Source organism: Rhinopithecus roxellana, chromosome 4 (assembly GCF_007565055.1).
Source record: "Rhinopithecus roxellana isolate Shanxi Qingling chromosome 4, ASM756505v1, whole genome shotgun sequence".
In the NCBI taxonomy this organism is placed as follows: domain Eukaryota; kingdom Metazoa; phylum Chordata; class Mammalia; order Primates; family Cercopithecidae; genus Rhinopithecus; species Rhinopithecus roxellana.
This window is the reverse complement of record NC_044552.1, coordinates 72837190-72850007: the sequence shown is the minus strand read 5'-3', so window position 1 is coordinate 72850007 and position 12818 is coordinate 72837190. Positions and strand designations below refer to the sequence as shown.

General features: G+C 37.8%; 1 protein-coding gene across 1 annotated transcript in view; it reads left to right on the top strand.

The window, feature by feature from the left end:
* Positions 1-249: 249 nt before the first annotated feature.
* The window catches only part of CDC40 (cell division cycle 40), a 50055-nt gene continuing 37486 nt past the window's right edge, over positions 250-12818 (top strand). Inside the window, exons 1-2 of the mRNA XM_010366018.2 lie at positions 250-514; positions 12266-12352. Of these exons, the coding sequence (XP_010364320.1) occupies positions 326-514; positions 12266-12352 (276 nt within the window). The 5' untranslated portion in view covers positions 250-325. The remainder of the gene's footprint in view (positions 515-12265; positions 12353-12818) is intronic.

Here is a 12818-nt window from a genome sequence, read left to right as displayed (position 1 = left end):
GTGCCCTCTGGTGCTTCCTGCCGCGCTGCACGCTGGGAGTGCAGGACCGCGAGGCCTCAAGGTATTTTGGAACTCGTATTCTTTAGTCAACTAGGTCCTGAAAGTTATAAGCTATTATAATTCTCTCTTTTTCCCTAGATAAACTTTTTTAAGCCCTCAGTTCGACAGTAGTTATTCTAATAATAATTAGCTTATTGTTTTAAAATGTAAGAAATTATTTCCTAGCAAAGAAAGTTAATTATGTGTTCCATGGCAATCTGTCAGGACCTGGGAGCCTCTTCTTCTTCCGCCCTGACAGGGTCTCCGCAGAAGATTTGTTGCCGTCATGTCGGCTGCGATTGCAGCTCTGGCCGCTTCCTACGGTTCGGGTTCAGGGTCCGAATCGGACTCGGACAGTGAGAGCAGTCGGTGTCCGCTGCCAGCCGCCGACTCCCTCATGCACTTGACTAAATCGCCTTCAGCCAAGCCGTCTCTAGCAGTGGCAGTGGACTCGGCTCCGGAGGTGGCAGTTAAGGTAAGCACCTTTACTACTGATGCGGTGTGGGAATTGTTGGCTTCAGCTCCAAAACTGCCGGCCGCTTGTTAGGTCCCGGGTTACCTCATTGCTCAGAGATAAGTTGCTAACGTTTGAATTTCTTCTCCTTCCCACATGCATCCTCGGGAGAAGCAGAATTGGAAGTTCGGAATAGCCCTCCGATGCTCTCTGCCCTTACCTCCCGCCATCAGAAAGCAAGTGGAAAGAGGGGGTGAAATTTGAATTTGTGGATTAGGGACATAGCCTGTAAAGTGCAGATGTTATCTCGGACCATAAATAAAATTAGATCAGGACTTCCCAAACTACAGTATTGTACCTTCACTTGAAGTGAGCAGTGGCCTCCATTTGTTTTATTTTTGAAAAACTAGATTCTAATCCTGGCACCACCACTTAATGTGAACTTGGGCAAGTTATGCAGCCTCCTCTCTTTCCTCACCTGTACAAGTGGAGATCATTTTCAAAACACCTGTCTACATGAGAAGATGAGTGTGAAAATTGAGTGAAATTACACAAATAAAGCATATAGCACAGAGCCTGGTAACTAGTGAGAGTGCAGTAAATGTTTTATGATTATGTATGTTAATACAGTGAGAAAGAGGCCTTGGATTTGAGAAATAGCTGCATGATCTCAATGGAGGAAGCTGATTCAGTCAAGACTTTCCAGGCAAAGGTGACAGGCAAGCCTGAGAAGGCAAAGAGCTTACTGTGTTTGAAGAACTGAGGAAAAGCTGATGTGTCTAGAGCCTGATGAGAGCATCTACAGATTGATAGTGTAGGCCCAGTAGAGCCCGAGGTAGGTGATCAGCTCAAGATGTGAAGATGGGAGGCGGTGTCCAAAAATTCCTTTGTATCATGTCCCCAAGTCTAGTTTAATGACTTAAGAAGTGTGTTACAGATTTTTAACAAGCTGTCTGTGAATTTTACTTTTTAAAAATGGACATCTGGCATGAAAGAATGCTTAGAATCCTCCTAACTTCCTATCAAAACAAAACTTTCCAAACTTATGCCCCTCCGGTAACCTCCTGAGTCTTCTCCTTTCACAGCTCAGCTTTTTGGAGCTCTCTTTTTGTCTTCATCTCATTTTCTCCTCAACCCAATGCAGTCTGGCCCTACCCTCTTGGGAAACTGTCTGTGAGTGATGTCCCAGGCCTTGCAGTTGTCAAATTCAGCCATCTGACTTAAATGTCTGCATCAAATGACACTGTTCATTAGTTCCTCTTTCTTGAAACTTTCTCTCTGTTTCGCTGCCATGGGGCTCCACTCAGCATTCTGTTCCAATTATTTTACTCTCCCTTTTCAATAGTGGTGTTTCCCAGGACTCTGCTCTTAGTCCTCTTTGCATTCTACATACTCTCCCATACCTTCAACGTCAGACTGTGCTGCTTCTAGCTCAAGGTGAACACCGTGAAATGGTTAGCACAGGCTCTGGAATTAAGACTGTAATTCAAATCCTGCCTTCAGCACTTACCCACCTGGGGACCTTGGATAAGTTGCTAAAATGCTCTGTGCCTAATTTTTGCTGATCTGTAAAGTAGGAATAACAGTAGTACCTATCTAACAGAATTACAAGAATTGCCATAAAAGATGTAGAGCCCTTTTAACAGTGCCACATGCTTGCTATCCTTTTATTTCCAGTTCTATCCTCCTTGCTAGCTTACAACCTTGAGAGGTATATAAAAATCTCCCACTGTAATCGTACATTTGTCTCTTGCAGGTTGGCACTCAGCCACCTCCAGTTCAGTGTGTTGAAAAATTATTTTCTTTCCCTCAAAATCCACTTCTGTTTTCCCCATTTTGATCTATGATCCCACGATCCACCCACTAGTTCAAGCCAAGAACAAAGGAGGTATCCTTTTCCTTCTTCCTCAGCCCCTGAAGCTAGTCATTCAATTGATTCTAACATTTCTGTTTCATTAATTTATCTCACATCAACTCCTTCCTCACTATTTTCACTGATGCAGGCTTCATATCTTCCTTATTTCTCCCAGGAGTTATTCTTTTCTTTCTCTTTCAGCCTCTTCTTTTGAGTAGTGGGTCCTGCCCACTTTAACTCAATGATACTCATCAAATCTCTCTCTTCTGCTGCCACTGCTTAGTTCAGAGTCTCATCATTTCTCTTCAGACAGTTGTAGCTTTCTAACTGATATTTCTGCTTCTTCCTTTCTTGTCTCCCAGTGTTATACCCCATTCTTTTCTTCACAGGGCACCTAGAATGATCTTTGTAAATTCCACTTGCGTCCTATCACTTCCCTGCCCAAAGACACCATGTTGTCCAATGAGTAATTTCTAAGTTTTTTTGGTAACATGTGAGGGCTGCTATTCTCCCATGCTGAACTCTTTACAAAGCCCTGAAAGCCAATTTTTCTTTCTTCCTCTGAAGATAGTGCCCACGCTAGTTTTTCTGCCTGGAAATCCCTTGCCTAGTGCCTCCTTCCCCCATTCCAAACACTATGGTCCTTCAGTCTCACTGCGCATTTCCTCCTATTCTACCTTAGCCCCTTTATCATATCTTAACTATAACACTTAGCACATTGCCATAACTTGTTCATCTTTTTCTTTGCCCTGGACTGTGAGACCCTGGGGTCCAGAGACGGATCCATTCATTTGTGTCTCGGGTGCCTAGTACACAAGATTAGGGAAGTATATTTGGTAAGAGAATAGAATGAAAAAGAAAGTCTTGTAAAAGTATGCACATTACGAATCAGAATTTTAGAGCTGGACAGGCAGTGGCAGGGTTGGAGGTGTCTGTGTAGAACTCACTTAGTTCAATCACGAATAAATAAGGAAACCCCGGAGGAAAGGTTGCATAAGGTACCAGAGGTCCATTAGAAGTAGAGCTGGGGCTAGTCCACCCAGTGGTCTGGGTTCTATGAGAGAGTAGAGGGCATTGCTCATTGTTAGTTTATGAACCAACACTTGTTTATATAAAGGGAAAACAAACTTATGCATAGTAAATACAATGATTGCAAATTATTGGAAAATTGGAAAATGACCAAGGGAGAGGTGAAGCTTGCAAATATATTCATCTGTAGTTGACTAATTATATTATGATTAATAGCAAGCATTTTGGCAGAGAATACATTTATGCAGCATTTTTAATCCATGTTTTTTCTGAGCTCTTTCCTGCAGTTGAGTATCTTTTCATATATGTTATTGGTGATTTAATTTTTTTTTCTTTTGAAAGCAACTATTGGGTTGTCATTTCCTTTTGATTTTTAGGAGATCTTTACATATTTTGGATACTATCCTTTGTCAATTGTGTGTGTTGCAAAATTTTTTTCTTTTTGCGACTTGTCTTCTCACTTTTCCCTGTTGTTTACGAGCAATTATTTATATAATTATTTATATAGTCTGCGCTTATCAAATTATTCCTTTATGTATTGTGGTTCCTGTTGCTTGTTTGAGAAATCCTTAACTCATAGTCATGAAAATATTCTCTTGTATTATCTCTCGAAAACTTTTCACATTTAAGTCATTAATCCATATGAAATTAATTTTTGTCTATAGTGTGAACATTCTTAATAATATGGCTTGACAGGTGATTGGGCAGTTCCCTTGCCCTTTTTTGTTGCTCAAGAATGTTTTGGCTGGCTCTTCTGGGCCCTGTAATTCTATATACAGTTTAGAATTAACTTGGAAAGTTCTACTAATACCCAGTTGGGATTTTGTTTGGGAGTACATTGAGTCATAGGTCAACTTGGAGATAATGTTATATCCGTTCATTTGTTTAGGCCTTTTTTTAGTGTTTTTTTTTTCTTCCAAAGTTTGTAATTGTCTCCATATCAAAATCTTGTACAGTTTTATTAGAGGTATTTCTAGGTGCATCTTATTTTTATGTTATTGTATTTTTCATTTGTTTAACTTTCTAACTGATCTTACTACTTACATAGCCGTATCAGCTGCAAATATGACAGTATTTTTTCTTTCTTGTAATCATTATTTCTTTTATTTATTTTTCTTGCCTTGCCATGCTGACTACCACCTCCAGGAAGATCTAAAATAAAAATAAAAAGGATGTACCAGGCAAATTTTAACCAAGAGAAAGCTAGCACTGTTTGTGTTAACATCAATAAAAATAGACTTTAAAGCAAAAAGCATTACTGGAAATAAAAGAGTCACTTCATCATGATGGAAGGTTCAGTTCACAGAGAGATATAAAACAATGTAAGCTCAAAATATTTAAGCAAAAATTGACAGAACTACAAAGAGAAATGGACAAATATACAATTACAGTGGGAGATTTTTATATACCTCAATAATTGATAGAACAAGCAAAAAATATCAATAATGATATAGAATATGTGAAAAAATTAGTAAACTGCATCTAAAGGTCTTAGGGAACATGGCACTCAGCAACACAGAATGTTGTTTTCAGGCACTGAAAACGTTTTGAAACATTGAAACATAATGAAACATTTTTTAAATGACCATGTGCTAGACCAGGGATTGGCAAACTTCAGTAAAGGGCCAGACAGTAAATATTTCAGGCTGTGCTGGCCTGGTGTAGTTTCTGTCACTTCTTTCTTTCTCTCTTTCGCCCTTTCTTTTTCTTCATCTTTTTTTCTTAAGCCTTTAAAAATGCAAATACCATCCTTAGCTTGTTGGTACAAAAAAGCAGACTGTGGAGTGGATTTGGCCCACAGACTGTAGTTAGCCACCCCTGAACCGGAGCATAAAATAAGTCTCAACAGATTTAAAATCTTATTACCGCATTCTTTGACCGCAGTGCATCTAAGCTAGAAACTAACCACAAAAAGATAGCTATAAAATTTCCATATTTGAAAATTGTGACATTGCACTTCCAAGCAACTATACAACGGAACATGTGAGATGCAGCCATGGCAATTTTTTAAAAAGTATAGTCATAAACACATATCACAGAAAAAAGGAAAGGCAGAAAGTTAGTATGCTAGGCATCCTTTCTTTTGGATTTTTTAAATCATTACGTTCTGTCCCTGTACTTGTTTTAAGTCATGCAGGCAGTTTCCGTTCTTTAAGTGGTTACCCCTAGAAAGCATAGCACATTTGATCAGTACTTTTACCTTCTACTGAACAATGCGAGAACCTTAGAACACTTGAATTTTATTCACATCCCCTGTACTCCTACTTTAGCTATTGTTGTCTGGTATATATGCATGCACTTACATATACACATACACCCTCCACAAGATGATGGTGAATGATGATGATTCTTGCATCTCATATGCAAGGTATCACTTTCTGCCTGTAGCACATTCTTTAGAATGTCCTTTAGTAAGGATTTAGTGGCAAATGCTTTCAGTTTTGGTTTGTCTTTTAAAATGTTGTGGCTGGGCGAGGCGGGCGTATCGCCTGAGCCCAGGAGTTCCAGACCAGCCTGGGCAACATGGAGAGACCCTGTCTCTAGAAAAAATACAAAAATTAGCTGGGCATGGTGGCGTGCACTTCCCAGCTACTTGGGAGGCTAAGGTAGGGAGATAGCTGGAGCCAAGGAGGCAGAGGATGCAGTGAGCCAGAATTACGCCACTGTACTCCAGCCTGGGAGATGGAGTGAGACCCTGTCTCATAAATAAATAAATACATAAATAAAATGCTTTCATTTAACTGTATTTCTCAAAGGATATTTTCACTGGGTTGTTTCCTTAGCTGGCAATTTTCTCTCAGCACTTTTAAGATATTCTACTGTCTTCTGATTTTCATTGTTACTGATAAATCAGCTGTTGATGTAGCTGTTTCTCTTTGGAAGTGATATTCTTTTTTCTTTTGACACCTTTTAAGACACCCCCCCCCCAATTTTTTTGAGATACGGTTTCATTCTTTAGTTTTATTATAGGATACATGTGTATGGATTTCTTTTTATTTTTTCTGTTCAGAATTTGTTGGATTTCTTTAATTGTGGATCAATTGGTTTGAAATGTGGACCTTTGGACATTTCTTAGCAGTTGTCAGTTCTTACCACTTCACATATTACTTTAGTCCCATTCTCTCTTCTCTTCTGGAACTCCAATTATGCATATTTGTGTTCTCCGGTATATGTATGACAGTGAGTATTTTCTAGATAAAAATTTTTGAATGCAAGAGTGTAAGGTTTTGCACTTTAGAATTCGTGCAGTGGACCCTGTTGGATTGCAAGGGTTGCTTGTTAAGTGACTTTAAGGTTAGAAAAACAAAAGCAGATCTGGCTTTCTCTCATTTCAACTAGTGACTGTGTTACTTCCCCCCAGTGTATTCTTTGCCTTAGCATAGCCAACTAAAGTAAAATAAAAATTCTGCCTCTAATTTTGAGGCATATTTTTCAGTGTTTTCATGGGTGGTGTTTCTTGAGCTTCAAATGGACCACCTTTTCCTCTGCAATCTGTTAAGGGCCAAACTCGGAGGATATCTTTATCTGAATTTCTCTTCTTTTATATCATTCACCTAAATTCTTCTATTAGGAAGTTTAGTCATTTCTATTTCCTGGGATGAAAAAAAAACTGTGCCATAAATTGATAAGTAATTTATAATAATAATATTTGTGATCCGCTTTATAGTTTACATGGTGTTTTTATGCCTCTTTTCTTATTTGGACACAGGAAGAAATGTGGAAAAGACTAAAAAGTGAATATTACCTAGTTTTATTCTCAAATTACTTTGAATCAACAAAAGATAAACTATTTAAACTTATTTGGCCCACAGGGTGCCCTTCACTTCCTGCATTTTAATTTTTATGGATAATTGAAACTGAATAGAAATTATTTGTTATTTTGTGGTAATTCCAATTGCATGCCTAATTGGTACTGAACTCCTATGGGTGTTAAAACAAGGTTGTGGTATTGTCCAAGTTTTCTAATTAAATTTTTGTAAAATAACAGCCCTTCATTTTCTTGAGGGTTGTTCAGTTTGTTCTATAATTTTAGCAGGAGTCAGAGACTGGGACTTATAATTTTTATTGGTTGCCGGTGTTGCTTATATAAACAGTAATTTCTTACATTGTACTTTGCATTTAAAAATTGATGTGTCATGATACTTTTCAAAATAATTTCAATTTAGAATATTTTAAATACCCTTAATTGGAAAGATCTCGTATCCCATATTATAAAGTGGTTCTAGCAACTGTACACTATAAAATCCTTTGTAAAGGTATGAATGTGGCTAAGCCTCATGTTATTTTAAGCAGTTTGTTACTAGGAGTTGAATATTAAGAGGGAAAAGCATTTAATTTGGCTTTTATGCAGTTTAAGCAATTTGTATGTAACCTGCTAACTTTATAGTACTGAGTTTGCTATTGGGCCATATGCAAGATAGTATCTTTCATCAGTGAAGATTCTAGTGTTCATTCTGGGGTGATATAGATAATATTTGTCATCTTTTCAGTGGCCTAGCATTTGAAACCCCTTTCTTAAGGGTTTTAATGTGAAGAACATCCCTGTTCATCACCCATCTTCAGAAGCTGAAAACCCAGATTATTCTCATTCAGCTCTCTTTCAGCTAAGGCTCAGGACTGTTGGGTGGGTGTATCTGATGGGCTCAGCCAAACAGATGCACCAACCTAAGCTTTCTAACATGAAATTTATCTGCAAAGAAGCCAGGAAAGAGGACTTAAATTGGCAATGGTGGTCAACGTTTTCTAGTTTCTCAGGCCAGTAGTTTCAATAGCAGCATCCAGTGGTAGCCGTAGCAGTTTAGTAGTAGTGTTCAGTCATTATCCTCACTGGATGGGTTCTGTGATGATTAATTTTGATGCGTTCTGTGATGATTAATTTTGAATTGCGATTTCATCTATTAAATGTATACTGACCCTTTATTTCTGCCTACTTGTCAAAGCTTATTCTCCACACTTCCTGGTAATTCTAAGAGAAACTCATAAGGATTTTATAATGCTGAATCAGCCTGCTGCTTGCAACCAAGAACCCTGACTGATACACCTAGTTACTCTGCCAGTGATTGTTTAATTTGTCACTAATTAGGTCTCTTTAACATTGTTCATTGTGGTTACTTTGAGCTCTTCCCCTTCCCTTTTATTCTATTAGTAGCTCGGGTTAAGTGACTTAATCCTACTAACACTTACCCTCATAGATTATATGAAATAGGGTGTCTACTCTGGTGCTGGCACATTAGTATTGTTAAATTCTTTTTCTTCATATTATTTAGCCTCTTCTAGAGAGCTTTATAATTTATTTAGGTATTATATAGTCTATTGTCTGTTGCCTCCACTACAATATAAACTCCACAAAGGCAGGTATCTTTGTCTATTTCTGTGGGCCCAGGACAGTGCCTGGCACATAGTAGGCACACAATCAATATTTGTTAAATGAATAAATGAATCTGGAGCTCCATGCTTGCTTTATAAAGATGCCTGTGTCCTGACTACACCAAGAAAATAAAGAGATCAATTATGATTCCCAACATCTCCAAACATCTGTCATCTATCACCCATTCTTACCTTTGTCATCTCCATTTCATCCCAAAGAGAGCGCTCCTCTTTTCAGAGGCTAATCTTTCAACTATGTCCTGAATTTTATTCCCTACTACCTCTTCCAGGACAACTGTACCTTTATCTGGTCCTTTTTGTCATGTATCTCTCCCTGCCATCACCTGCCTTCTAGCCTACGATTGACCACATCTTTGACTTAGTCTCTTCTTAAGGAAGAAGAAAAACTTGACCCTGAAAATCCTTCAGCCTGATACCCCATCTGTTCTGTTTTTTATCACCAAATATTTTCAGTACAGATTTATACGGTGTTTTTCTAGATCCTCATTTACACCTCTGCCTCTTGCAGATGGCTTTCCTTAGTCCTTACTAACAAAGTCACTCTCGCAAAGGTTTTTTGTGACATAATTGTCAAATCTAGTGATTGTTGGTCAGCCTTATCCTACTTAATTTTTCTATGGATTTGGCTTTTCTTTCTTCAATTTAATTTAACAAATATTTATTGAATATGTGCTGAATGCCCTGTGTTCTACTGAGCAGTGAGGATATATGATGTACGTAAAAGCCATGTGCAACAAATAATATATCACAAGTACTATCAAATAGAGTACAGCATTTTTTTAGTACCGCAAACAAACAAACAAACAAACAAAACAACAGTTTTCCTGAGGCAGGAGGAGGGAAGGTATCAGGAAAAATAAGAAGGCGACATAAAATAATAAAGGCATTGCCTAAGATGTAAGGCGGTAACGTTGCCTGCAGCACAGAAAGCGTCAAAGTGCTTGCTATTTTTAAAAATCAGCAATTAGTCTAATATGGCAAAAGTGAGGGTGTATTAAAGCAGATAAGGAAGTATTACAATAGGCCAGGCCAGATATAATGAAGCCCTAACTAGGCCAGTATAGCTGGGATGCAAAAAGGGGAGGGTAAATGTTAGATTGCTGGAGAAGTATTCACAGGTAGAATCAGCAAGACTCTGCCTGATTTATTAGTGAAGATGGAGTCATGGGGGAATGGTAAGTTCTGTTTTGGACATAGCATAGTGTTTGATGCTGTGGGACATTCATATAATGAAATTTAGTAGGCAGTTGGATATGTGAATCCAAAGTTAGGTGTGTGATTAATGCTGCAGATAAAAATTGGGGGTGGTAATTGAAGTCATGAAAAGGATAGGATAAGATAGGGTAAAGATATGGGCAGTTTAGAGAGGAGAGAGGCTCAAGAGACCTGATAGGCTCTGAATCTTTAAGAAGCAGAGAAACTAAGTTGCCTGTTTTGATACAGGGGCCATGGTAAAGTGTTTTTAAGAGTGGTCAAATTTTGGAACAGTGAATGTAAGTTTATGGTATTTTTCTTGTCGGTTTTTTAGTCTTTGGTCATCAGCTGGTCTAACTCTACCAGATCTTCACTTGTCTGTGGCATTGCCGCTTCTCCAACATTAGTATCAACTTCATGAAATCCCATCTATTTTGCAGAATGTGTGATGTTACTTTGCATTGTCTTTGCATTGTGTTAGGGGATATATCCTACCATCAACAAGAGGCCAGCAGAATAAAGATGGTGATATGATAGGGATAGTTCAAGGGTTTGATTGTACATTTGTGTGTGCAAAATCCACCTTGTGTAGTTTACATTTTAGTGGAGAGAGCAAGATAATATATATGTCCATTGAGGATAAATATAATGGAGGAAAATAAAACAAAGTAAGGGGGAAACAGAAAAACTGAGCAGAGACTTAAAAGGAGAGATAACAATCGTGTGGATATCCACAGGAAAAAACGTTTCATTCCAAAGGGAAATAACAATAAGTGTAGGGACCCCGAAGCAGAATTGTTCCTTGGCCTGTTCTAGGAATAGCAGATGAGCCAATGAGACTGGGGTGAAGTGAGCACAGGCATAGTGCTAGATGAAGACAGAAGTTAGTAGGGGCAGGGGGCTGACCATGGAGGGGAAATTCTCAACCAGTCATTTTATGACAGCAATAATACCGACTTTATTGAAATATAATTTGTAGATGATATATAACTTCTTTACAATTTTTAAAGTAGAACATGAGCGCAGTAATTAAAGGAAAGGTACTCATAATCAAATATGTTTTTAATATGTGAATGTTCAGACAGGACAACACAGGAAAACAAAATTGCCCTGTAAAACTACTCTAGGGAACCTGCCTACTTCCTGAGAACCAGTGGTAATGGACCTTGTCAGGCCTTTGTTAGGCTTTTACTCTGACTAGGGAGGCTACTGGGGGGTTTAGAGCATAGGAGTAGCATAACCTGACTAATATTTTGAAAGAATCATGTGGGAAGTGAGGGAATCCTGTGGGAAGTGAGGCTGTAGGTGGTCAGGGACAGAAAACAGGGAGACCAGGTAAGAAGCTACTCCAAAAACCCAGATACAAGATGTTAAGTTGAGCCACTTCAATAGAGGATGTCAGAAGTGGTTGAATTCTGGTTTTTTGTAGAAGGTACAAGATTTGATGATGGATTGGATATAAAGTGTAAAATAAAGAGGAATCAAGGAAAACTTCAGATTTTCGCCTGAGTAACTGTAAGGGTGGAATTGCGATTAACTAAGAGAAGCCTAGCAGGATTCATTGAGGGAGGGGACGCCACGAGGTCTCTTTTGGATATATTAAGTTTGAGATGTCTTGGGAGAAGAGATGCCAAGTTGAAGGTTGGATATACAAGTCTCTAGAAATCAGGGGAGGTCCAGGCTAAAGATACCAATTTGAGAATTGTCATATTTGTAAGTGGTGGAGTTATGCAAAAGTTATACTACCAGTGATTCGTCAGTGGAGATGAGATTTTTATTTTCAGTAATCTGGGAAATGAATTTAAGATGTTTGAAATATTAACTGAGATCATAAGACTTTAGATTTAGAAGATTCAGGCCCTGTCACTTCCTTTTGTTTCCTGTCCAGTACCCAACCAAGTGCAATTTGGTTACATATCTAATACAGTTTGCTGAATACAAAAAGAAATACCTCTTTTGAATTTGGCAGTAGAGGTTTGGGTCTTTTGAGTTAATAACAAAGAAGAGTTGGAATGTCTTACACTAATTTAAGACTTTGAGTAATGTTAACTTATTTCGTTTTAAATTTAAAAATTTTAAAGTTTTAATAAAGTCAGTATTTCAAAAAGAAAAATTTTTTTATATATTTTAACCTCTAACACTAACTGTATACATTAATTTTATTAATCTTGATTAGAATTATTAATCATATGATACATTGTAACCATAAAATAGCTGTTAAAGATGGCTAGTGTGACTTTAATGTGGCTTCTAAAATAAAATAGTCATTTATCAGATCTTTAATATTTATTTGGTATTCTTTTTAGGAAGATTTGGAGACTGGAGTTCACCTTGACCCTGCTGTCAAAGAAGTTCAGTATAATCCTACCTATGAGACCATGTTTGCTCCTGAGGTAAGAAAACATATTTAAGGTTCTGAGTTTCGCTAAAGAATTTAAATCATAGTAGATAATTAGGTATAGTAGTGAATTTTTAAAGGTTTTCTCACATAAGCATACTATTTAAGCTTTTAGAAAATACATCCTTCTATTCTCCACAAGTTTAGGTAGTGTGCTTTTGTGAGAATACTTTTAAAAATCCACTAGTTGCTTGTCTGTCTACATACAAATGTCTGATAACATGGAACTATGTCTTTTGAAAAAGGAAATCTGATTCTTAAATATGAACTTAGTTGACATCTTCCTCTCAGTCTTGATGAAGGAGTATTATAATTAACCATAAAGGAAAATATTGGGGCTTACCAGCATCAATATGTAGTATATTATGAAACAGTTACAGATGCCCCTGAAACGTCATACTGACACACTGCCAGAAAGTAGTCACAGTGTTTGATGCCTGCTCTGAATAAAACAAAGTACT